At 38.3% G+C, this 24555-nt stretch overlaps 1 protein-coding gene and 1 pseudogene across 2 annotated transcripts in view; one reads left to right on the forward strand and one right to left on the reverse strand.

The window, feature by feature from the left end:
• The first annotated feature begins 1786 nt into the window (after positions 1-1786).
• On the forward strand, positions 1787-6497 carry LOC311066142 (beta-1,4-galactosyltransferase galt-1-like). The gene is made up of 2 exons (XM_084087152.1): positions 1787-1995; positions 4563-6497. Exon 2 carries the CDS (start codon positions 4563-4565, stop codon positions 5925-5927), a length of 1365 nt encoding a protein of 454 aa, XP_083943278.1. The 5' UTR covers positions 1787-1995; the 3' UTR covers positions 5928-6497.
• Positions 5972-24555, reverse strand: part of LOC311098516 (hemicentin-2-like) — a 67402-nt pseudogene continuing 48818 nt past the window's right edge. Inside the window, exons 28-44 of the transcript XR_014609515.1 lie at positions 23640-23774; positions 23251-23520; positions 22564-22754; positions 22225-22475; positions 21542-21623; positions 20394-20564; positions 19443-19595; positions 12179-12316; positions 11921-12042; positions 10730-10970; positions 10562-10621; positions 10313-10440; positions 9974-10052; positions 9504-9828; positions 9256-9375; positions 9001-9127; positions 5972-7709 (exon numbers count right to left, since the gene is read on the reverse strand). The product of XR_014609515.1 is annotated as a hemicentin-2-like (transcript). The remainder of the gene's footprint in view (positions 7710-9000; positions 9128-9255; positions 9376-9503; positions 9829-9973; positions 10053-10312; positions 10441-10561; positions 10622-10729; positions 10971-11920; positions 12043-12178; positions 12317-19442; positions 19596-20393; positions 20565-21541; positions 21624-22224; positions 22476-22563; positions 22755-23250; positions 23521-23639; positions 23775-24555) is intronic.

Here is a 24555-nt window from a genome sequence, read left to right on the forward strand (position 1 = left end):
TAGGGCCCTTGGTGCGAGTCCACGAGGGCGCATTGAGAGGTATTTTTGGGACAGACTTGATCGTCGCGCCGGAAATAACGGTCTGGTTGTTGTTGGACAGGAGAAATCCAGGGGGCCAATGTTTCGTAAAAATTTGAAGCTTCCCCGGGCGCCGCCATTGATTAGCGGACCCCCACCTGCTGTTAGCATTCCATTGACTCCCATTCATTTTGGCGTCACTTTGACAGCGAATAACTTTACATCTGAGGCGTTTAAAGACTCCATTTGTCTTTGGACATTTGTCTCCATTTGAGACATTTGTCTCCCGTAGAAGCAGTTTTTTTAAAAATAGGCTAACGATTGCGTCATAACCATGCGACTCTCTGTCGCACAGTAGAGAGATTACCGTATAGACAGGAGGAGAAGCTCGCGGGCAATCGGGGGGACGTGGAGGCAAAATGACAAAATAATTAATCAGAATACTTAGCAAAAGTTTCTCCTGCTCCTAGCTCGTGGACACCTCCTACTCACACTCTCCGTCTCTGCAAGTTTCGGAAGGGAATGATTCAGATTTCTCTTGGCACAGCTACTAGAAGACAGAGGGGTTGCTCACGTCACATCTACATCATCAAGCTCAGTTTGAGTCTGCGCAGTACGGTCAGCCATCAGGAAGTGAGAGCTTATAATTTGCTTCACCTTTCTCCATTGAAACCTATGGGGTCGCTGTGTCCATTTTATATACTGTCTATGGAGAAATCACATTTTTGCTCTCCGACGTCTTATCTCCATGTCAGCTACACAGCCTACTTTTACAGTTCTATATTTTGATATTGTGTAAGCCACTTGGGCATTAGACAATAGATACATCATGCTTATTTGAATGATGTATACAGTTGTACATAATAATACATAATGTTCCATTTGAACTAAGCCTACAATTTCACATACTGAAAATGTGCATGCATTTCAGATGAATTTACAGGTTTCAATATTCATACTATATGTTTACATATGACTCAGTAAAGCCCTGACATTCAGTTCTATTTATTTGATGAATCATAATGCGATAGTATTATTCAACGCGCTATTATTATGTTTGAGACATCAACCACTGGTCGATGACCATAATGTTTGTATAAACTGTAGGTAACAACTGGTCAAATGTACATCTAGGTCATAAAATGTACATCTCCTCCCATCCGTTGTCTGATTGGCCTTTCGCAAGGATTCCTGGGTAGTTAAAGTGTGTGGAGTCTGCAAGGGTACAAAGGGGGCGCTGCTGGGCACACTTCAGAGCATTAAAATGCTGAATGGGACGGCCTACGGACTCGTAGACTCAGCGAGCACACGCAATTTAAGTCCACGAGACCGAAAGTCCACATGTGCGCCATTTGGGACAGGGCCTGATAGAGATGGGCACCCATGGGAATCACCCATAGCTGACTAGATTTGAGCTCGCTGATTGGCTACAGATTATGTCAAACATTTATTTCTTAAATCAGCAATTGGCTAAGCTGCTCCACAGACCCGCCTCTCTGGGGCGATTTCTCTAGCGCCCCAGAGCTGATGAGATGTGCAGCAGGTGGAGGAGACGTGTAGAAAAAGCAGACATTTTTAATTTCTATCATATTTTTCACATATACTGGGAGGGTGCATTTAATATCTCAAACACACAAATATTGCCAATTTGTATACATGATATATGTATGTATTTACTTATTTAGCCTACTTATTTATTGCTTGTGGCTCTTAAACTGTGGGTGGCGCCCTAGCTTTAATGTGCATTGTGTACTTTTCAATCTAAGGTACTAAAGGGCTGTTGCATCAAATGAACAAGTCACAGATTCCTAAAGGCTCTTTGGTTTCAGATTACGTGCAGTACAAGAGTTATGTGGATCTGTAACTCAGAAACCGGTTTTGTTTTTCCAGATTGTTGTACCGAATTGTGTTTATTCAATTTTCGTACCTCTACAGAATACATCCTAGGGTACAGGACAACGTTTCCATATCGTAAAGGTACTGTTACTATTTCGTCTATTTTTCTATTTTAGTTTATGAGTAGCCTAATTATCATCACGAGGGATAATTCTGCAATTTTGTTGACTTCGGTGAGGGAAGTCAAACAAACCTTAGATTAAGGATGCAACTAATGTTTACAGCGTATTGAAACGTGTTTATTTTTTATGTAGGCTTATATAGGGGAGAGCGGGGCACAAAGTAACGCTTTTTGACTTTCTCAGTTTGTGTAAATCTACTTATGGTTCAGAGTATTTATTTTTTCCCACATTAATTTCCCACGTCTAGTACAATTATGTGTTTTTGTTTTATTAATACAGTATATACTTTTTTCTTGATATGAGATGACATATGACAGCTTAAAATTGTATCTGATCTAATAAAAAAAATATACAAAACAAACTAAAATATTTTCTAAATAAAATACAATTAAAAAACTTTTTCATATAAAATAATGGCAATTTTTAAGAATTAAATATAAACTCATTTTTGAGTTTTGACTACGAACACATACAACATAATTCAAAACAAATAAATAATTAGTAATTTCTGAACATTGACTCTCAGTCTTTATTCAACTTTTTCTCACGTTTTCTCAATAAAATTAATAAAAGTATAGAATATAATAGCATATTTCTAATAGGGGCACTTTGTAACACAGTGTTACAACAAGCCCCCGCCTGCACAACTGGGATTTAAACCCTGCTAGTGTCTTCTGCTAGTTAGCGAAGCATTAAAGTATTAACTTTTCTTGCTGTTAATACAAATGTCCATGTTCATGTTAGTTCACAGTTAATGAACTGTTATATGTTATTTAACAGTTCTGTTAAATAACATATTGGAGATTAAAATAATATCAGATTTGTCTTATTTTAAATAAACACAAAAAATAGAGATGAAAAATTAACTTAAGAAATTTACTTTTGCTATGGTTTAATAAATGTCTATGGATATCTTCCACAAAAAAAAAAAAAAAAAAAAAAATTGGCGGAATTTTTTTTTTTATATATAGTGTTGATATGGCAACTAGTAAATACACAAAGTTTCGTCATCCAAGCATGTGCGGAAGTATTTAAAACAAGCGTGTTAAAAAAGATATCATAAAAAAAAAACAAAAAAAAAACAAAAAAACAAGCGTGTTACAACTAGCCCCGCGTTAGGTTGTGCCCCGCGCTCCCCTAAATATATTTTGATTAATGAAGTGTGAGGTGATAAAAACCTTTTAAAGAGAAATCGGCAACACTTTACAATAAGGTCTCATAATAAATGCATCAGGAAACATGAATTATAACCTGAAACAAACTATTTTTACAGCATTTATTAACTTTTCTTGCTGTTAATACAAATGGCCATGTTCATGTTAGTTCACAGTTAATTAATGTTAACAAATAACATTTTTGATTTGTAAAACACTTGTAGTTAATGTTGAGATTAACATTAACTAAATTTAATAAATGCTGTAGAAGTGTTGTTAATTGTTAGTTCATATTAAATAATGTTAAATGATGAAACCTTATTGTAAAGTGTTACTGAGACATATATATTTTTTAAATCTACTTGTAAATGTACTGTTTGTATTCATTTTGGTTTTAAACCAACGTCTATATAGTTTTCTATAAAATGAATGAAGCTAAAATGTGACATTTACCATCAAGTAAAAAATACTTGAGTTAGAGTTGAATTTTGAGATGATTATTAAGATGTGCTATTCTATCTGATCTGAACAAAACTTGTCTGTCTTCTCAAGTTCAGCCTCTGGGTTTCTTGTCACATGACCTCAAAATAGCTTCCTTGTTACATATGAACTATATTTTAAACATAATTGCTTTACTGTTTATTACATTTTTTAACTAATAATAATCATAATAATAAATTACCACTTTTTTTGCAATAGTTTACAGACAGTTAAACCACCTACACATTTTTTATCTCGAAATGATCAAAATTTCTTTATTTTTTCTTCTTCGTCTTCAAAAAAAATACATTCCTCTGTAAGTGTACCTCTTGAATAGCCTTGCAGATTAACGTACCGTGGAAGTAACAATGACATAAACCACTGTAGAATCCATAATGAGAGAACAGTGTCTTCAGGAAGTTCTTTGTTGTTTATCATCAGTCTTCATCAGTTGTTTTACGCAAGATTTTTTTTTTGTACTTGTTTATTGTTGATAGTACGATGCAAGACCATGACACTACATACTTTAATCATTTTTGGTGAAAATAAAACTTAAAATATGTTGCTTCATTGACGCCCCATTGTGATGCTCCTCCTCCTGTAGCCTAAAGGTGATGATACACAGGGCAACTTTTTGAGCAATGTTGCTGGGCAATGTTGCCGTCAACGAGCAACCAGATGAGACACAAGGCCCATGACTGATAAAAATTATCCAGATAGAAATGTATTGTCTATTTTCAATGGGAAAGTGCCCAAGCAACAATCGCTCGGCAAGATTGCCCAGCAACATTGCTCAAAAAGTTGCCCTGTGTATCATCACCTTAAGAGTTTTTGTGTGTTTGTTTTTAACATTTTGCATTTTTTTGACACATTTTTTTGCTTTTTTCTACAGATGGAAAAATACAGATTTAAGGCACTTCTTTCACTATCATTTATTGTCATTGTTTTTGGCATGCTGGTTTTGGTGTACAAGAACAGTCCTACAAATTACATACACTACACTCCTCCAAAAATAAGAGCTCCTCCAACAAATAACAAATTCAAAATCCCGGAGGTTTCAAATTCGATAACGCCCATCAATGGCTCAAAGCATTTCATGGTGTCTGCGTTTATCGACCACAGACTGGACGGGGTCATTCGAGTCATCAGCATAATCAACAGAAACAGTCTTCAGCCACTTTACTGTGTTTACTGCAGCACTGAACATGTCTGCAGAACTGTTCAGGCAGATGTCCAGATACACACTGACCATTTTAGCTTTCCGTATGGTGCCTCAGATGTGATTTGTAAAGGTAAACACATGCAAAATTCAACACATGTCCTCATACTGTCTCAACTGACCACTGTCCTCAATCTGTCCTCAACTGACGAGAAAGATTCAGTTGACCCCAAGATGGAGTATCTGCCAATTCGAAATAAGGTGGCAAGAGAGACTTTCAAGTTTAACTTCACGATTTGCATCTCCAGCCTTTTTGGTGAATACAACAATGTACTGCAGTTTGCTCAATCTATGGAGATGTACAAGCTTCTGGGTGTACAGCATGTGGTCATCTATAAAACAACATGTGGACCAGACCTGGAAAAGCTCTTAAAACATTATGAAACAGAGGGGATACTGGAGATTGTTTCATGGCCTATCGACAAGTTTCTAAACCCGTCAGCGGGCTGGAACATCCAGACGCACAACGGCGATGTCCAATATTATGGTCAGATAGTAACACTCAACGAGTGCATTTACAGGCAAATGTATCAATCCAGGTACGTTCTCCTGAACGATATTGATGAGATCATCATGCCGTACAAACACACCAATTTACCATCTCTTATGGAGGATCTTCAGTCTGCTCATCCCAGTGTTGGGGTGTTCCACATAGAGAACCACATATTCCCCAAAACACAGTTTGAGGACAGTGGGAAGTTCAAACGAGCAGAATGGAATAATATTCCTGGTGTCAATATCATGGAGCACATTTACAGAGAACCTGATCGAAAGAACATGTTCAATCCCAAAAAGATGATTGTCAACCCAAGGAAGGTGGAGCAAACCTCAGTGCATTCCACTTTGAAAGAGATTGGAGGTTATTACCATGTACCGTTTGATGTATGTAGGATTGTTCATGTGAGAGACCCACTGCAGGGGCATCTTACCAAAGACCAACTGTTTGTAGACCAAAGAGTCTGGGACTTTGAGCAAGAACTGATACCGAACGTTGACCAGACGTTGAAGCTGTCGGGTCTTCTGAAGATTTCCAGTTGAAATGTGTGTATTAATGTAAATAAGACCTAGGGCCCTATTTTAACGATCTGAAATGCAAGTATCAAACGCGAAACACAAGTAACTTTGTGGGCGGATCTCGGACGCAAATCTAAAATGGGTTGGTCTGAAGAAGCTACATTACTCATAGGTGTGGTTTGGGGCGTAACGTGAAATAAACCAATCAGAGCATTATCTCACATTCCCTTTAAGAGCAGGCGCGCTTGTTCCATGTCGGGTTGCTATTATAACTGCGGATTTGCGGAGAAAGAAAAAAAGGCTGCTTCTGTAAAAAGTGGCAACATGTTAAATATTTGAAATTTGCATGTGATTATGTGGTAAAACTGTAATGTCGAATGAGTATGTCTTTAGTAGGCTTGAGTAGACTTTATTGCAAATGTGATTCAAGTGGATTTTTTTCTAATGTTCATAAACAACAACATTGAAAAATATAGCCTGCAAGGTATAACTTGTGCACATTTTTGTTTCTTGTGATCTTAAAAACCCTTTCATCGCAATGCCTGTGCATGCTTGTAATTCATTTTTGTAGAGAAATAAAATGCTAATGTGCTTATGTATGACTTTTTTTTTGCAAGAATTTTTCCCACCCATGAGTTGGATCAAATAGTTAAAGGAAAGCAACCACCAAGAACACTGGAAAAGCACACTTGTTTGATACTTGATCTAGAACAAATGTGGCTATTAAATTAAAAACATACCCTTTTTTAAAGCAGGAATATCCTAACATATTTTGTGCAACGATTAAAAAGGGATGATGTTTAGGGGTGGTCTGCTTGACTAAAATATATATATATTTTTTAAAGAATTTCATAATCTACATTAAAGTTTCAAGGAATCATGAGCAGCAACCATATTCATGTTCACATACACATCACAAACACACTTGCAGTGATTCATACGCACACACACTCGCTTACATATAAGAGTACTCTCATTAATGTACAAGAACATACCAATACAACGTATGAAAAATATTGTTAGGTAAATACATCTAAACATACCAGTAATTCATTTTAATACAAGAAATTAGCCAGTGATCACGTAACGCTGAAACTGAAGTCTAGCCAAAATGTCAGAAATGTTTTTTTTTTCTTCTGCTTATTTTTGCAGCAGATTTAATACTGGATGCATGACTAATATCACCAAAATGCAGAAATAACTGCACAACAGTGAAAACAAAAGATTTGAAAGCTACTAAAATATTTTTTAAATAATAGTAATATTAAAAGGTGCAATGTATTTATTATCTTAATGATAATTCATGAATCCAACATTCCACTCCACAACAGGACACATAAATAGGTGGGAATTGAGTTCATTTACAAATGCTTCTCCTATGTCCCATAAAGCAACAGTACATCAGGGACTGAGTATGCAATATCGCACACTCAGTAGGGGTATTTAGAAATGGAGATGTAGATAATAAAGATACTCTGGTAGGTTATGCGCCCCTGGTCTGACAGCGTAGTGGCTTGTACTCGAAGTCGCACCAGGCCGGGCCAGTCTAAAGGCTTTACTGTGAAAATTATGCCTCTTCCTGCTTCGTCCTTGATGCCAAATGGCCTCTCTCCATTTTCTCCTCCTTGCTCCAGGATAGTGAAGGAGAGGTCTTGGAGAACGCCTGACTCAGAGAAAGCTGACAGACGGGCCACGTTGTGGTGAGCTGGTATGCCCAGAGGAAGAGTGAGGAGCTTGTACTGGAGCAGAGGAAAAGAGCCTGCGGAGCCACAGTCCAGTCTGGAAGTGCAAGGTCTGTAGCAGGTGCTGGGGTTAAAGCAAGACAGCAAATGGTCAATAAGAGTGTCCATGATAAAAAAAGGAAACATCTTGTGATATAGCATGTGGCAAGTACTTAGAATTGTTCTCTTTTTATTCATGGTCGGTTTTAATATAGTTTTAAAAACATTTACTATTTTTAAGGAAAACTTAATGACTAAATGACTAGTGTGTATACAACCATTCCTTAAAAATATTTTTCAAAGTTTTTTCATTGTTAGATCATAAATATCAGTTTTTTGGGGAACCACTATTACTACTACTACTATTAATTACTACTACAGTGACAAATCGAAAAGGCAATGGTATCTCCTTTGCCAATGATCTGAATTTATTTTTTTACACGCTTTGAGAAGCCAATTTTAAGCCAGTTATTGCAGGTTTTAAACAAACACTGAGTCCATCTGCCTCTGAAATTGTATGTTCTTAATGTGACTAAACAGCTGAAAGCTACACCTTTTATCAAAGCTCCTGGACAAGATGGCATCAGTAGTAGAACCCTTAGACCTGGTTTCAAAGACAGGGCTTAGATTAAGCCAGGATTAGATCTAAGTTCAATTAAAGCATTTAAGTAGCTTTTTAAACGTGCCTTAGAAAAAACAAAAAACATTACTGGTGTGCATCTTGAGACAAAACAATGGCACTGACACATTTTATGATATGCTTTTAGTTAAAACAGCTCAAACATGCATTTTAGTCTGGGACTGGGCTTAAGCCTTGTCTGTGAAACTGGGTGTAAATCTCTGTGCGGAGTAACTCAAGTGTTTCAAGCTGCATTGGATCAGGGTCCTCAGCTATGGAAAACCATATAGTCCCCCATCCCTAAGTGTCTCACTCTATTAATGATTCCCGGCCAATTGCATTAACCTCATTAGTAATGAAAGCCTTGGAAAGGGAGGTTAAGTTAAACAAGTAAAGTTAGACCCATTCCAGTTTGCATATTGTGCTAAAAGAGGCATGGATGATGCAAAACTGTTCCTGATGATATGGGAGGCACTTTTGCCAGACTGTTTGTTGATTTCTCCTCAGCGTTTAACAAATCCCATTATTTTAGCAAAAAAACAACAACAACTTGATAATGAATTTAATGTCAATCATGGATGAATGGTTATAGATTTTGACTTTTTGACAGGAAGGCAGCAAAGGGTCAGGGTAAATGGAGACTTATTGAACACTTTATACATTTATATGGCATACATTTATATACATTTATTCATCTTTTCAATAATTTCATACTTTTACTCTGGCTTTGAGTAATTACATTTCAAACAGTTCTCACCCTGGATTGCGTCCTCTTTGGTAGCTGGTGGGGCAGGGTGTGTCAAGACACTGGTAACCCCCCCGTGTGTTAAAGCACATTTGATTTGGTCCACACTGGACACCTTGCACAGTGCACTCATCAACATCTGCAAGGAAATGAGATTTTCAGGCTGTTTATTGCATGTAAAAAGCGTTATAAATCGGAATATGTCTGAGTTTATGAAAGCCATCATTTATCAGTATCATCAAGCATAAAAAAATGTTAAAGACTCACCTTTGCATGTTCGGCCATTGGATAAAAGTTGGTATCCTGGCGGACAGGTGCATTGGTAGCTTCCTATTGTGTTTCTGCACTCATGCTGGCAAGGCTTTCTAAATGCACATTCATCGATATCTTTGAAAAAGACTTTTTTTTTTTTAATTCTGTTAAATTAGTCTTAAATATATGAATTAAAAATGAAGCATAAATAAACCAATAAAATTAAATAAATAAAACTAAATAAAAGTTATTATGTTACACACCTATGCAAGTCCCATCCTTGCTGGTATATCCAACTGGGCATTCATGCCTGGGACGACGTGAAGATCCGAGGTGCTCTGGTAAGACTGAGAGGCGAGTGAGGTCTCTCTAAAGTGGATACCAGCTGGGGCCGCAGCCTGGCTTGTACCCGAGTACTGTTGGTAAAGATGTGCCCTCTCTCAAGCCCAGCACAAGAGCGACCATCACCCAGAAGAACAGACCCTGGTGGGCACAGACAGCGGAAGCTGCCTGGAACATTACGACACTGAAAAGCACAAGGGCCAGGCACCTGCGCACATTCGTCAATATTTGCAAAGCCAAAAATGACTTGAATTAGTCTTACTTCAACAAAGCTGGACATGTGAGTGTCAGTGAGTGTCAGCCAATTCACTGACTTCCACTTCTTTGGTAATATCACATTGCACTGTTAATGTATATGTGTGGCATTCCTTGATTATTTTATGAACTTCACCTAAGCAAGGTCGACCCAATCCTTGAGAGCGGTAGCCTCGAGGACAAACACATCCATACCCACCAAAATTCATCAATATCTGAATCCAAACAAAATCATTCAGTACATAACTATTCTATTTAAAAAAAGAAAAGAAAATAAGTATTCCATAACATTCCAGTTTATTTTGCTGATATCATCTAGGAACCTTTTAGCTTTATTATGGATAGTGCCATCAAAATACTGAGTTTAAGTTAAGCTCAACAGACAGTACAGATGCTTATTTTGTACTGAACCGGAACATCTCCTTAACAGATAATTTACATGTGAATTTGACTAAAAGTCTAATATAAATTAGACCATCTGACCTTGGCAGGTGTTTGACTCGGTAGAGATGGTGAATCCAGACGGACACGCGCAGGAGAAACTGCCCATGATATTATTACATGAGTGTGAGCAGGGAGAATCAACAGCACATTCATCCTCATCTAAGAAGAAAAAAAAAATCATTCTGATCACATTCTGTAACAAGTTTTGTATTAATATAGGTGAAAGAATGTGGACTTTTATAGCTAGTATGCAGCAGCATATGATTTTTTGGGAACATACCGGCACAGTAAGATGCTGTGTCCAAGACAAAACCTTTTGGACATGTCTCTCCATCGCCCTCTACACAGAAATGAAACATTGATTATGTAATTTTGAATTGAGCTATGATTTATTAAAAAAAGTGTATATTATGAAAACATATTATGAAAAAATGTACCATGAACTGACCTGGTATGAGTAAGCTGGCAGTCATCTTGAACTCCAGGCTGAGAGTGAAGAGACTGTAGGTGCCACTAATTCCTGTCAGTCTGAGGAGCTGCAGCAGGGGCCCCTGACGATTCTCTGGCCCCTCAAAAACCACAGAATGATTGCAGCGCAGGGTCATGGGAGCCCCGTCCCATATGTGATTCTGTGAGGACCAGGAATAAAGCTGCCCAGAGCCTGTCTGCACATACGACTCGTCAAACTCCTAATGAAAAGAAGAAAATAAAACAAACTTCATTTTTGGTTAACTATCCCTTTAAAGGCCAATTCACACCGCACAGACAAACGCCAACAAACACGCTTGTTGGGTTTTGTTGGATCGGTGTTACCCCTGTTGGTGTCTGTTGCCCTTGGTCAGGGAATGTTTTCACCCAACTGAACATGTTCAATCAGTGTTTGTTGGCATCTGTTGGGGCAGTGTGAACATTACAGTTATTTTTCATACAATTCTAATCTAATGACCAACTTGATTGTTCTTTTGTCAAACAAGAACAAACTTGTTTGTCTTTGCGATGTGAATTGGCTTCAAGAGTGTTTCTAACTACACCCAGGTATTTAGTTCATTATTATGAACTACTTTTCCAACTATATAATGTACATACACTACCGTTCGAAAGTTTAGGGTCAGTAAAAAAATGTTTTTTCTGTTTGAAAGAATGAAATTGATGCTTCAATTTAGCAAGGATGCAAATGTATCAAAGTGACAGTAAAAGACATAACATTACAAAAAGATTGTTTATAAAAAAAAAAAAGCTGTTTATTTAGAAATTTTATATCCATTAAAAAAATGATCATGACTTCCACAAGTCTTAAGCAGCACAATTTCAATATTGACAATAATAATAAATGTTTCTTGAGCACCAAATCAGCATATAAGAATGATTTCTGAAGGATCATGTGACACTGAAGACTGGAGTAATGATGCTGGAAATTCAGTTGTGCTATCACAGAAATAAATTACATTTTAAAATATATTAAAATAGAAAACATTATTATCTTAAATTATAAAAATATTTCACAATATTATACAATATTTCACAAAATACTGTTATACAGTTCAAATAAGTCAAATAAATGCATAAGAAAAACTCTTTAAACGGTTTTGTACCTAAATAAAGTCTGAAAATCTTACGTCCGTGAGTGTGAAAAACCAACCTGTAGATTGAGATTAGAAGTCAAAAGCATAGGAGGAACAAAGCCGTTGATAACAATGTCCACTAAAAGAGTCCCCTCTGCATCCAGACCTCTGGCCACATGAGTCAGCTTTAAGACCTCTCCTGTCATTCCAAGGCAGAAGACACATTCAGTGGGTGGAATCCGAAATGCAGTCCCCTTAGCAGTAATTCTGTCCCATTTACAACCACAGATATGTTAATTAGGCTCTTCAAAGTAGCATGTATGGAAAGCTGTAACCTGTGTCAAACTCCAGTTGAGATTCCTGTCTGAACTGCCCTTCAGTGAGGGAGAAGCCGTTCTGGGTCTCCGGTGACTGATACACAGTCGTCCAGTAAATAGGGGCAAATACAGACACCAGTACTCGCAACAAAGGACCTGTAATACAGGAAGAGTTTAAATAATAGATTCAAAAATAAAAAAAGTGTTTTATTGCATTAATGTAACATGTTTATGGCAGAGAAACAACAATGGCAATTCAAAGTTGCTGAAAACAGAAATGCTGGTACTTCTTGGATTTCCTTTTCATGTTATCAAGGACCAGGTTCTGCTTACAAAAACATTTCATGTTCTTTAGTTCTTAAGGCAATACTTTTTTAATGGCTTGTCAACTTTCCATTCCTCCACTGCGTGATTCTAGGATTGTTGTCAGCGCGAAACACATTTTTGAGCATGTGGATGCTGATTCTTGTCAGCGCTGGATTCTAGTCAGTGCCATTCTAGTCGTTGCAAAAGAAACGATACATAGCAGCTGCTTACATGTCGCATTAAACTAGCAGATTTTAGAATGTTGTAGGCAATTATTTTACAAGTAATTACGTTTAATCTAGTCTTGCCTGGATCTTTGGTGTAAACTCGTGAACGCCCCCCATGAACACCTGAACGTTCACCCTTTCAAAAATCTTGCTTCCAGCGCCCCCCGTTGTTCTCTGAACGCCCCTGTTGAGAATCACTAGATTAGAGTTTGGTTTGGGTTTAGCTTGTACTTATGCATAATTTACTGTTATTACTATAGTAAGTACATGTAACAAGGCCACTGTAAAATAAAAGTGTTACCAGTTTTTGTTCTAGAAACGGAACAATTAACAAGACGATTACGGGCTATTCATGTATCTGTTGTGACAACACTTCCACAAAACCGAAATTAATTTTTACCAACACACCTTCATGATAATTTGTAACTATTTTACATTATGGTGAATTGGGATTCATTTCTACAATTCTGTCAGGACCACTATCGTCAAATACGATTGACAATTAGCATACAGTTAGGATTGGCGGTATGGTTCTATTCTGGGCAAGAACTCCCTGCGCATCCATGCAGCCTAGCATGAATAAGAGCAGGGAAAGCAGCAGTAACCACTCTTAGGGTAAACAGAGCACAACCAACATGAATGTATTGCAGATATCATTAATTCAAGGTTTTAAAGTACAACATAATTCGAGAATTTATTCTGATTCAAAGGGCACTCAGAAGGCCAAATACAGACTGCACAAGAGGTGGAGCTGGGGATGGAGGAGGGTAAATCGCTCCTGAGAAACGCGATAGCTGCTGATAATACTGAAGGAGCTTATATATGTATACAGTGATAGGCGTCATATTACTATAGGTTGTGGTGGATTTTTAATAGATAAAATTGTAAACTGTATATTAAACTAACCATGTTTCTAACATCTAACCGTATTTCTCTTTTTAGGCCTAACATGATAACACTTTGAAACACAATGTACTAAAACGTTCTGTCCTGTGTTTTTGAATGTTGTATGTTGTGTTGCCATACCCCTTTGACTTTGGTTGTGTGAGTGTAAAAATAACAAATTTGGGAAGTGTAAAAATAACAAATTTGGGAAATGAAACTAGACAGATGACTAAGTTTGAACCTTGTGATTAACAATGAAGTAATCATTAAAACTGTAATCTGTTACCTAGTAACAGAAGGTTCTGCATATGAAGAACCAATCAAATTCAAATCATTTTGCCATAACTTCCTATTCTATAAAAACTGTTGTACTCGTGTTAGCTCGTGGGATTCTCAATGGAATTTATCTGAGATCCTCCGGCCTTGCTTCTTCTTGGGGGAGATTCTCTGAGAACTGATCGAGAGATCCTCCGGCCGTGATTAAAGCATTTAGAGGACATTTGCTGAAGTCTGTTTGTCAAGTCAAGTCAAGTCAAAGTCAAGTTTATTTATATAGCGCTTTTCACAATACAGATTGTATCAAAGCAGCTTCACAGTATTAAATTTAAATAATACATCAATGCTTGTTTCTAGTGGAAAATGTCCACGTTTGGTAATGCTGATCAATAGTATTGTTGATTGATTAATTAAATTAAATATCCCAAATATCCCCAACTGAGCAAGCCAAAGGCAACAGTGGCAAGGAACCGAAAAACTCCATCAGGTGACCCAATGGAGAAAAAAAAACAACCTTGGGAGAACCCAGGCTCAGTCGGGGGCCAGTTCTCCTCTGGCGTTTATGAACTAGAGGTTGGATTTAACTGTAAGATTAAAAGTATTAAATGAATGCCTGGCTGAAGAGATGCGTCTTTAATCTAGTTTTAAACTGGGAGAGCGAGTCTGAGCAACGAACAGTATCAGAAAGACTATTCCAGAGTTTTGGAGCTAAATGTGAAAATGCTCTCCCTCCTTTGGTGGATCTGGATATCCTAGGTATGACCAAAAGCCTCGAATTTAGTGATCTTAAAGAGCGCGATGGATTATAGGGCGATAGAAGATCCGTTAAATAGACTGGAGCTAAACCGTTTAGGGCTTTATAAGTCAGTAGCAATACCTTGTAATTAATACGGAACTTTATAGGTAACCAATGTAGTGATGATAAAATTGGTGTTATATGATCATATTTTCTTGATCTAGTAAGAACTCTATCGGCGGCATTTTGGACTAACTGTAGCTTGTTTATTGAGGATGCAGGACAACCGGCTAATAAAGCATTACAGTAATCTAGTCTCGAGGTCATGAATGCATGAACTAATTTTTCTGCATTAGAAACTGATAGCATGTTACGTAGCTTAGCAATTATTCTAAGGTGGAAAAAGGCTGTTCTTGTAACATATGAAATATGATTTTCAAAAGACAGGTTGCAGTCTAGTAGGTCTTTTACTGTAGAGGATAAAGTAACAGGACATCCTACTATGTTAAAGTTGTAGTGTGAGAGGTTTTGTGGGCGGTTTTTTAAACCGATGATTAGTACCTCTGTCTTGTCTGGATTTAATAAAAGAAAATTGTGCGTCATCCAATCTTTTATATCTTTAACACACTCTGTCAAATTGAATAATTTAGCGTTTTCATCTGGCCGTGATGAAATATAGATTTGAGTGTCATCAGCATAACAATGGAAACTAATTCCATGTTTCCTTATAATATTTCCAAGTGGCAGGATATATATTGAGAATAATAGAGGGCCTAACACAGATCCCTGCGGCACTCCATAGTTTACTGGAGTTATGATCGATTTTTCTCCATTTAAATAGACAAAATGGTAGCGGTCAGATAAGTATGATCTGAACCAACTTAATGCTTGTCCTTGAACACCAGTATAATTTTGTAGTCGATCTAAGAGTATTGTGTGATCTATAGTATCGAACGCAGCACTAAGATCAAGTAAAACTAGTATTGAGATACAGCCTTGGTCAGATGCTAAAAGTAAGTAATTTGTAATTTTAACGAGCGCAGTTTCAGTGCTATGGTGCGGTCTGAATCCAGACTGAAACTTTTCATAGATGTCATTTTCTTGCAAGAAAGAGCCCAGTTGAGCGGACACCACTTTTTCTAGTATTTTAGACATAAAAGGAAGATTTGAAATGGGTCTATAATTTGCTAGATTATGCGGTCTAATTGTGGTTTCTTAATGAGAGGTTTTATAACTGCCAGTTTAAATGTTCTTGGAACTTGACCTAAAGATAAAGATGAGTTTATAATATTGAGGAGAGGCTCTTCCACTATAGGTAACACTTCTTTCAGTAGTTTAGTTGGTATAGGATCTAATAAACATGTTGTTGTTTTAGATGAAGTGATAAGTTTATTTAACTCTTTTTGTTCTATAGTTGTAAAGCACTGTAATTGTTCTTGCGTCGTGATAATTGAGGCTGATTATAAGGCGCGATTGAGGATTGAACGTTTACATTTGTGGTTCTGATGTTTTCTATTTTCTCAGTGAAGAAATTCATGAAATCATTACTACTAAACTGTAACGGAATATTTTGTTCAGGTGACATCTGTTTATTTGTTAGTCTAGCCACGGTGCTAAATAAAAACCTAGGATTGTTTTGGTTGTTTTCTATTAGTTTGCGGAGGTGCTCAGCCCTGGCCGCTTTAAGGGCTTTTTTATAACGTGACATACTGTCTTTCCATGCGATTCTAAAGACATCTAAATTAGTTTGTTTCCATTTACGCTCTAAATTACGGGTTAGTAGTATTATTGTACCATGGTGCTTTACTTTTCTCTCTGACCTTTTTTAATCTAATGGGTGCAACAATATCCAATGTTCCAGAGAGAATGGTGCTCATAGTGCTAGTTAATTCCTCTAGTTCATTTGTTTGTTTGGGTTCACTGAGCAGCTGAGACAGATCAGATAAGCAATTTGAAAAATTATCTACGGTGGATGGAAGGATTGTTCTGCCTGATCGATAACGCGGCGCAGCATGATATATTACAGGAGTACGTAATATGCAAGTTACCATGTAATGGTCAGTGACAGCATCACTTTGTGGAATGATATCTATATCGGTTGGATCGGTTCCATGTGATAATCGAGTGTATGATTAAAACGATGAGTTGGTCCGGTAACGTTTTGCTTGACCCCAAAGGAGTTTAATAAATCTGTAAACGCAGCCCCTAACGCATCATTTGGATTATCTACGTGTATGTTAAAATCTCCAACAATTAATGCTTTATCGACATTGACTAATAGGTCTGAGAGAAAATCTGCAAACTCTTTTAGGAAATCAGCGTAAGGCCCAGGCGGTCTATATACGGTAGCCAATGCTAGAGATAATAGGGAAGTTTTTCTAACATCTAATAGTGTAACATTTAGTACAAGTACTTCAAACGAAATAAACTTATAACCCGTTTTCTGACTAACATTGAGAATATCTCTATAGATTGTTGCAACACCGCCGCCACGACCAATCAGACGGGGCTCATGCTTATAGGAGTATCCTGCTGGGGTAGACTCATTTAGGCCGAAATAATCATTTGGTTTAAGCCATGTTTCAGTAAGGTAAAGTACATCGAAGCTATTATCTGTGACTATTTAATTTACAATAACTGCCTTAGGTGTGAGTGATCTAATGTTTAGAAGACCTAGCTTTAGAAATTGTTTTTGTTTACTAATAGCAACATTTTCTGTTTTAATAACAATTAGATTTTTCCTAGATCCTGCAGTAAATTTATTATTTGATCTCACTAAACGAGGAATAGACACAGTTGCCACGTTCTACACTAGAATTTATATCAGTTAAATTGGAGCAGCAAAGACTATGATTTGGACTTTTGGTTACTAGTCAAAAGGTATTTAACATTTTGGAGATGTTATCCGACAGAAGATCCGCTCCGAATCTGCTTGGGTGTAAGCCATCAACACGGAAAAGCCTAGGACGCTCCCAAAACAGATTCCAATTATTTACAAAGAGCAGTTTGTGCTCACTGCACCATGACATTAACCATTCATTTAGCGCGAATAATTTACTAAACTTTTCTTGTCCTAGTCAGTACGTGGGAAGCGGTCCTGACACAATAATCGTTGTTTCAGGCGATGTGCTGCGTACCGTATCGATCAGATTCCTGAAGTCTTTCTTCAGAACCTCCGTCTGGCGCAGCCTGATGTCGTTCACTCCTGCGTGCAGGACCACAGTTCCGACGCGCTTGTCACCATTCAGAATCTCGGGAACGCGAGCAGCGATTTCAGAAACACGAGCAGCAGGAAAGCAGTGACTATACACCTTACTTTTACCTAACGTAGCGTGTACGTGCCGAACGATGGAATCGCCGATGATCACAGCATCGTGTTCAGTTTCGCGAAGAGGGGAGAAGCGGTTTTGGGTGGATATCTCGAAAACCGGGAGGGTTGGAGAGAGTCTTCTTGGTCTAGACCTGACTCGCGTCTTCCGCTGCGGAACCATCCAGGCTTCGTGGTGGCGTGTTGGAGCCGGAGTGAACGAGACCATGGCTGATCGCGACCTCGGCGCTCGGGACCGATGTTGAGAAACGTACGGAGTAGACGAGGTCGGAGTTAGCGGGTTAGTAACGTTAATCACTGATTTGTGTGCATCGGCGCGTGATGTTTCAAGAGCTTAACGCCGGTCTATCAGCTCGGCTTGTCTCACTAAAAGGTCGTGGATCTGTTTCTCAACAGCTTCCAGCTCAGACTGTAATGCGTGAAGCTCAAATGTGTCCTCACCTGCACCAAAAGGTTATACTTACATCTGATATATTCGCCATTTTAACAGATGGTCAGTAAGTTAGCAACGACGCTACCAGTGATGCTATCAATATTAATACTAATTTATGACTGAAGTCTTGGATATAATCCGTCTTTTTAGTGGTACGGGTGTAGAGTAGACGCACGATAGGCGAAAAAATGTTTGTTTGTAAGTGAGTGTGGAGAAGACGCGTTCAGCCGTGATCCCCAGGAGTAACCTTTAAGAGTATCCGGCGTTGGATCACTAAAAGGCTTGAGACGCATCTGCTCAATAGTCTGCGTTGTGACTATGAGGTTTGAGCAGCAGTGCTTCTCAGTGAGGAAAAGTAGAAAATGTTCGTTGTATGTGAGTTTAAAGAGAAAATCAAGAATTATAAATCAAATCGATGGAGCTCCAAAGACAACAACAATGCGTTCAGACGCGACGCATGCGCATTCGTCAACCGAATTCGTCAACCGCATTCGTCAACCGCAGGAATAATTGTCGATTATTCCTGCGCAGGAAGTAAGATAGTTAGGGGAACAGGGATTAGCATCCAGCTGATGTCGATGTGTAGACGCGCTAGCTAGGGCATAGGGTTAGACTCGGCCGACATCAACTGTAGACGCGCTAGAGTATAAATATTATAGGACGTAGTTACATTTAGGGAAAAATCTACGACAAGGTAGACGTGGATCAGCTGAGAGTCAACTGATGCGAGCTTGACTAATGTGACCTGCCAGAACTGACGCTACGCTTGATTATCATTTGTACATTTTTGTAGAATCTGCTTACAGTATGTCCCATTGATGGTTAAGTTTAGGGGAGGGACTATCATGCTTATTTTTCCTAATTCTTTTTTAGTTTTTATTCAAATCAAATTGGACAAATTTATATAAAACATAAAATTGTTATGTTTTCTTCATGGGGTTGCTTTTACTGTTGTCTGAATGACAGTTTCTGCTGTTCTTGTAAGCTTTGATTGAACATTGCATTGATTAAGCGTGACTGATTGCTTTAGTACACTCAGGCACATGGCCAGGCTACACTGTGAAAGCAAATACATAGCAAAGTTCACTCACCAACACTTGGAGGAATGTTTTCCACGTGGGCCTCCAGTGTGCTGGTGCCCTCCACGGCATTCTCTGTAATATTGGCCTCTAGAAACGCCACTCCAAATTCCTTCTCATTAACCATGCCTATCAAACTGCCCCGTGTACGCCGCGGAGACTCCCCTACTCGACAGAGAAGACAGACAGTGTGTCAGGATTCTTGTAGTCTGTAAATAAAATGGCTTTTTATTTGTTTTTCAATCTGCTTAAGCTACGCTGAGTAACGGCATATGCTACAGTGAGTACTTTTGAATATTGTTTGATTCTGACAACAATGGTATTATAAACTACATTTTGGTAGCGTTTTGTGGTTGGATCACTGAAAAAAACACCTACTCGCCACCCACTCACCAAACACATGATCGTTCTGGGACGCGTTATGATGAAAGTGCATCAAAACAAGTGATTCAAATGTGCTGCATTGTACCAAACACACAGATTTATTGCTGTTATCCTTTAATCCCTTAATTAGCTGTACGGAATCTGATCGAAAGTGGTCACATGAGACACATTTGAAACATATTCTAATATCAGCTGGAAATGGTAATCTGTCTCGGCTGACCACTTGTGATCTGATGACAAAACACATGTTACTGCAAGGTATAAATTGGATCTAGGAACATCAGGTTCCCTCAACAAAAACCCAATGGGATTTTTCCACAGGCTTTTGGATTATTCTAGAAAATAAGGGTAACACTTTAGTTTAGGGTCCAATTCTCATTATTAACTAGTTGCTCATTAGCATGTATATTACTAGGATATTAGCTGTTTATTAGAACTTATAAAGCACATATTAATGCCTTATTGTGGGTAAAATCGTTTCTGGGTTTTGGTCTACAAAAATACATGGTCCCTGCAGCAGTCTATTAGGATTTAGAAGTACATGGTTTATTATTGTTATTTCCATAAACAGAAATGCACCTGGACATAGTGACGCCTGACATTTCCTGGAATCCATGTTTGGAACCTCACATAAAAGGCCGCCATTGGCTGGTGGTGGGTTGTTACAGAATCTGATTCTTTCTTGGATGCCTTGTCCACAGGTGACACTGCACGGGCCCCACTCCTCCCAGTTTGAGTAGCCTCCTGGGACTGCAACAGTACAGAATACGAAAAAAAAAAAAAATAAAAAAAAAAAATATATATATATATATATATATATTGTTTTATGGTGTGTACTTTACTCTTAACACCTTTTACCTATTTATTTATTATTCTCAGGTAAGGTAAAGAAAGTCAAATCTGACCTAAACCGTAAGCATTCAAAAGGTACTTACAATTTGGTCAGAAGACTCCCCTGTGGTATGTTCGCATTAAAAGTCTTCCAGCATCATAAATCTAAGTCTCGGTAGGCAGATTTTGTAATCAATTAAATTTAATTTAATTGGTTACTTTTCTTTTATAATAAACAAAAATATAAAGGCAAATAAAACTTCATCGTTTAAGTATAAAATACAATAATCACATCTTGAATCAAAGGTGTAGTAAGCTCTGGGCTTCTTCTCTTCTGCTTGGGGTTTCTTGTCCTCAGCTCTGGGCTTCTAGGCGTCGGGGGCACACTGGCGTATCAGTATCCCCCCGGGCAAATCAGTTCTTCAGTCTTTTATACTTCTGTTGTTTATAACAGGCGTTGGGTTGTCACTCCTCCAAAGTTTCCCAGATCCTTCTCCAGGCAGGTGCAAGCGGTCCACCTCTTCATGTCCTTGAACTACAGTAAACTCAGCTAAGATGGCTGAGTTCATTTAAAGTTCTAGGAGTCTAGCGCACACACATAATCGCACTTTTCTGCTCCTCTTAACATGGGTTGGCACAGTCACATATACATACATAACCAATTACTGTACATCTATGCCAAAACAATATAAGCCATCTTTTACAAACAAAATAAATAACAACATTGAATGCAATGCATTATATCCAATACATTGGCTAAATATGTGTAACAATAAAGGCATCTATAATAAACAAGGAGGCAGGTAATTGCATTTTCTTGATATTATACAACAATATATATATATGAACATAATAATATGGATAAACATGACATAGGCTCTAATAAAATCATTTACCTTGTACTTTCAGAGATATTGTTCTTTCCGCAGTACCTGCCTCACTTTCAGCAACACATCTGTACTCTCCTGAATCTCCAATCTGGAAAACACACACTTATCTCTCAAACACATTTCTATTATCAAAATTTGCAGTGGTGAGCTGGTCAAGAAGCATTTAAAACCTTGAAAAGCCATTCAAGTATTATTCAAGCATTTTAACATTGTACCAACATGGTTGACGGATTGATTTTGCTCCTCTTTTGTAAGATGCTTTGGATAAAAGCAATAGGCTGTGTGTCCATAAAAGCATTTTTTCCCTAAGGCTAGTGTATTTTTCCAATTGTTCCAGCAGTGTGACAAGGCGCTGAGCATATATTTCATGCTGAGTGCTGGCCGTTTTTTGAAAAAAAAAAAACGAAGTTGAAAAATGTTCGACTTTGGGTAAAACGCAATGCTCGTCACTGTTACTTTTTACCCAGCCATCCAATCACAGGAGGAGAGGCGGAACAAATACCACACCGACCAACCGCCACATCCTGCTTGTACAACGGCAACAGACGACATCAGAAGTGCGCCTGCCGTTTTCAGCTGGCTAAAAAATCTTTGTTGGACACGCAGCCTTAGTGCAATGAAATACAATGTAAATGTACCAGAAGTACTAAATAATGTAGCCATTGTTCACAAAGATAATGGGTGGTTACCGCAGCACTGTAAAGAGCCAGAGAGCCATTACGGAGGGGATGAGGGGCCTGTTGTTGGCAGTCCAGGATATGGCAGGGGTTGGAGTTCCCTGAGCATGGCAGGATAGGGTGAGACTTTGACCTTTATTCAACGTCACATCACCAGGTAACTCTTTAAAAGCAGGTCTCATGTTGACAGACAGGCGAATATCCCGTCGAGCTGTTCCAGCAGTGTTGGTGGCTACACAGGTGAACAGACCTGTATCACCAGGCTGCAAACAGAATGTAACATTATGACTTCAAGGGTTATTTTAAATGGGCATGCTGGTCATTTATACCTAATTTAAAACATATACTGACCTCTGCCCTTTCAATAATCAGTTCTCCTGACCTCAGCAAAGTGAACTTGCCAGGCAGGTTTTGCACAAGGATTCCCTGTTTCTCCCAGCTCACCCTGGGCTCTGGAAGACCCTGTGCTGCACATGGCAGCAGTGCTTGAAATCCCTGGATGACGGACATCTCTGACTGACCAACAGAAATATGCGGTGGGGCTAAGTGAAGAAGCACATAAAGATATTTATGACCAAAATGTACAATATATCATCAACAGGTTTAAAAGCGTAATATATTTAAGCATATATATATATAAATATAGATTACAGTGCCAAAAACATTTTCTTAATGAATACTTTTGTCTATTTATATATATTTTTTAATGTCGTATAATGTTAATACTGGTTGATTTTCCACATTTACAAAATGTGTTTTGGTTGTTTTAAGCATAAATCTCAAAACACTGCAATTAGCATTAATTACTAATGCTTAAAACAAAAAGATTAGTTCAAAAAAGTTAGTTCAACTTAGTTCAAGGTATATTTCTTATGCAGTTTTGTATAAAGTAAATGTATCTTGTTGTAAGTGTATCAATACCACAAGTGAGAAAGCATGAGGCAAATAAACAAATTAAAGGGAAAAACCCTGTCATGGACTTCATGTGATAGAAAGATATCACAAACAATGATTCTCTTTGTATTGTGCGGAACTCACTTTGCAGAATGAGTCTGACGTCATGGCTGGCTCTACCAACGTTGTTTCGAGCCGAGCAGGTGTAGATTCTTGCATCACTGCGTTGAGTGGCAGTAATGTGCAAGGTCCCATTGGAGAACAATCTCAAGTGTGTACCTTCCACCACTGGCCTACGCTCCCTGTGCCACGTCACATCTGGCTTTGGCTGACCGTCCGCAGTACAATCCAGACTGACCGGCTGGCCAAGAACTGCCGTGTACTCCAGACGAGGCACAGACAACACTGGAGGAACTGTCATTGAAACAGTGAGATAGTCATTACACAAAGACATTGACTAAAACACATGAACATGTAGCTGAATCTTTAGTTTGAGGCATAAAGGCAGACTTCCTCCAATAAATGTGACGTACCTTGTAAAATGAGGTGGGTCCTTCCCATAGCTGTTCCTGCTTCATTCTGTGCTAAACACTGATACGTCCCAGCATCTCCAAGAGTGACCCGTGAGAACTTCAAAGCTCCATTGGAGAGCACCGTCAGTCTATGACCTTAAAAAAAATCAACACTAAAATATCATGCTAGATCATTTGTTTAGCAGATGATCTTTTACTATTATTCTTATCTTCTATTACTATGCATCACACTTTATTTCTTCCTCACAGTATTAATATGACGTGATCAGAGGCGGACAGAGTACACAGCTTCATTACTTGAGTAAAAGTACAGATACCCCTTGCTAAATTTTACTCAAGTACAAGTAAAAGTACTACAGTCAGATGTCTACTTAAGTAAAAGTACTAAAGTACTTGTTTTTAAAAGTACTTGAGTATCAAGAGTACAAGAGTACATTTTCTAAATATTGCATTACTACTGCCACAGTGCTTACATTGGTAAACACAGCAAACACTTGAAGCGAAAACTATCATTAACTTGTTCAGAAAATTGAAATAGTCTGGCGAGGTGGGGCCACGGGTTCGGGATGCGATATTTTTTTTCCCAGGATGGTAGGGGAAGACTCATGAATATTCATTAGCGAAGTCATCCCTGATTGGTCTGATGACCTACCCCTAACCCCACCCCTAAACCTACCCATCACTGGGGTTAAGACCAATCAGGGATGACTTCCCTAATGAATATTCATGAGTATTCCCCTACCATCCTGGGGAAAAAAAATACTCCCGGGATGGACCTGCTGCGTCATCGTGTTTTCATCCATTGTTTTGTCCATGGTTTCATCTCTTATCTAAATCTGACCATGGAGTTGACTTTGGCGGAAAGCTGAAAAGTTTTTGGCGGTGATTGCTGATAGGCTGTCCCAATCAGTGGCGC

The sequence above is a fragment of the Abramis brama genome (genome assembly GCF_963993115.1).
Source record: "Abramis brama genome assembly, chromosome: 16".
NCBI classification, from domain to species: domain Eukaryota; kingdom Metazoa; phylum Chordata; class Actinopteri; order Cypriniformes; family Leuciscidae; genus Abramis; species Abramis brama.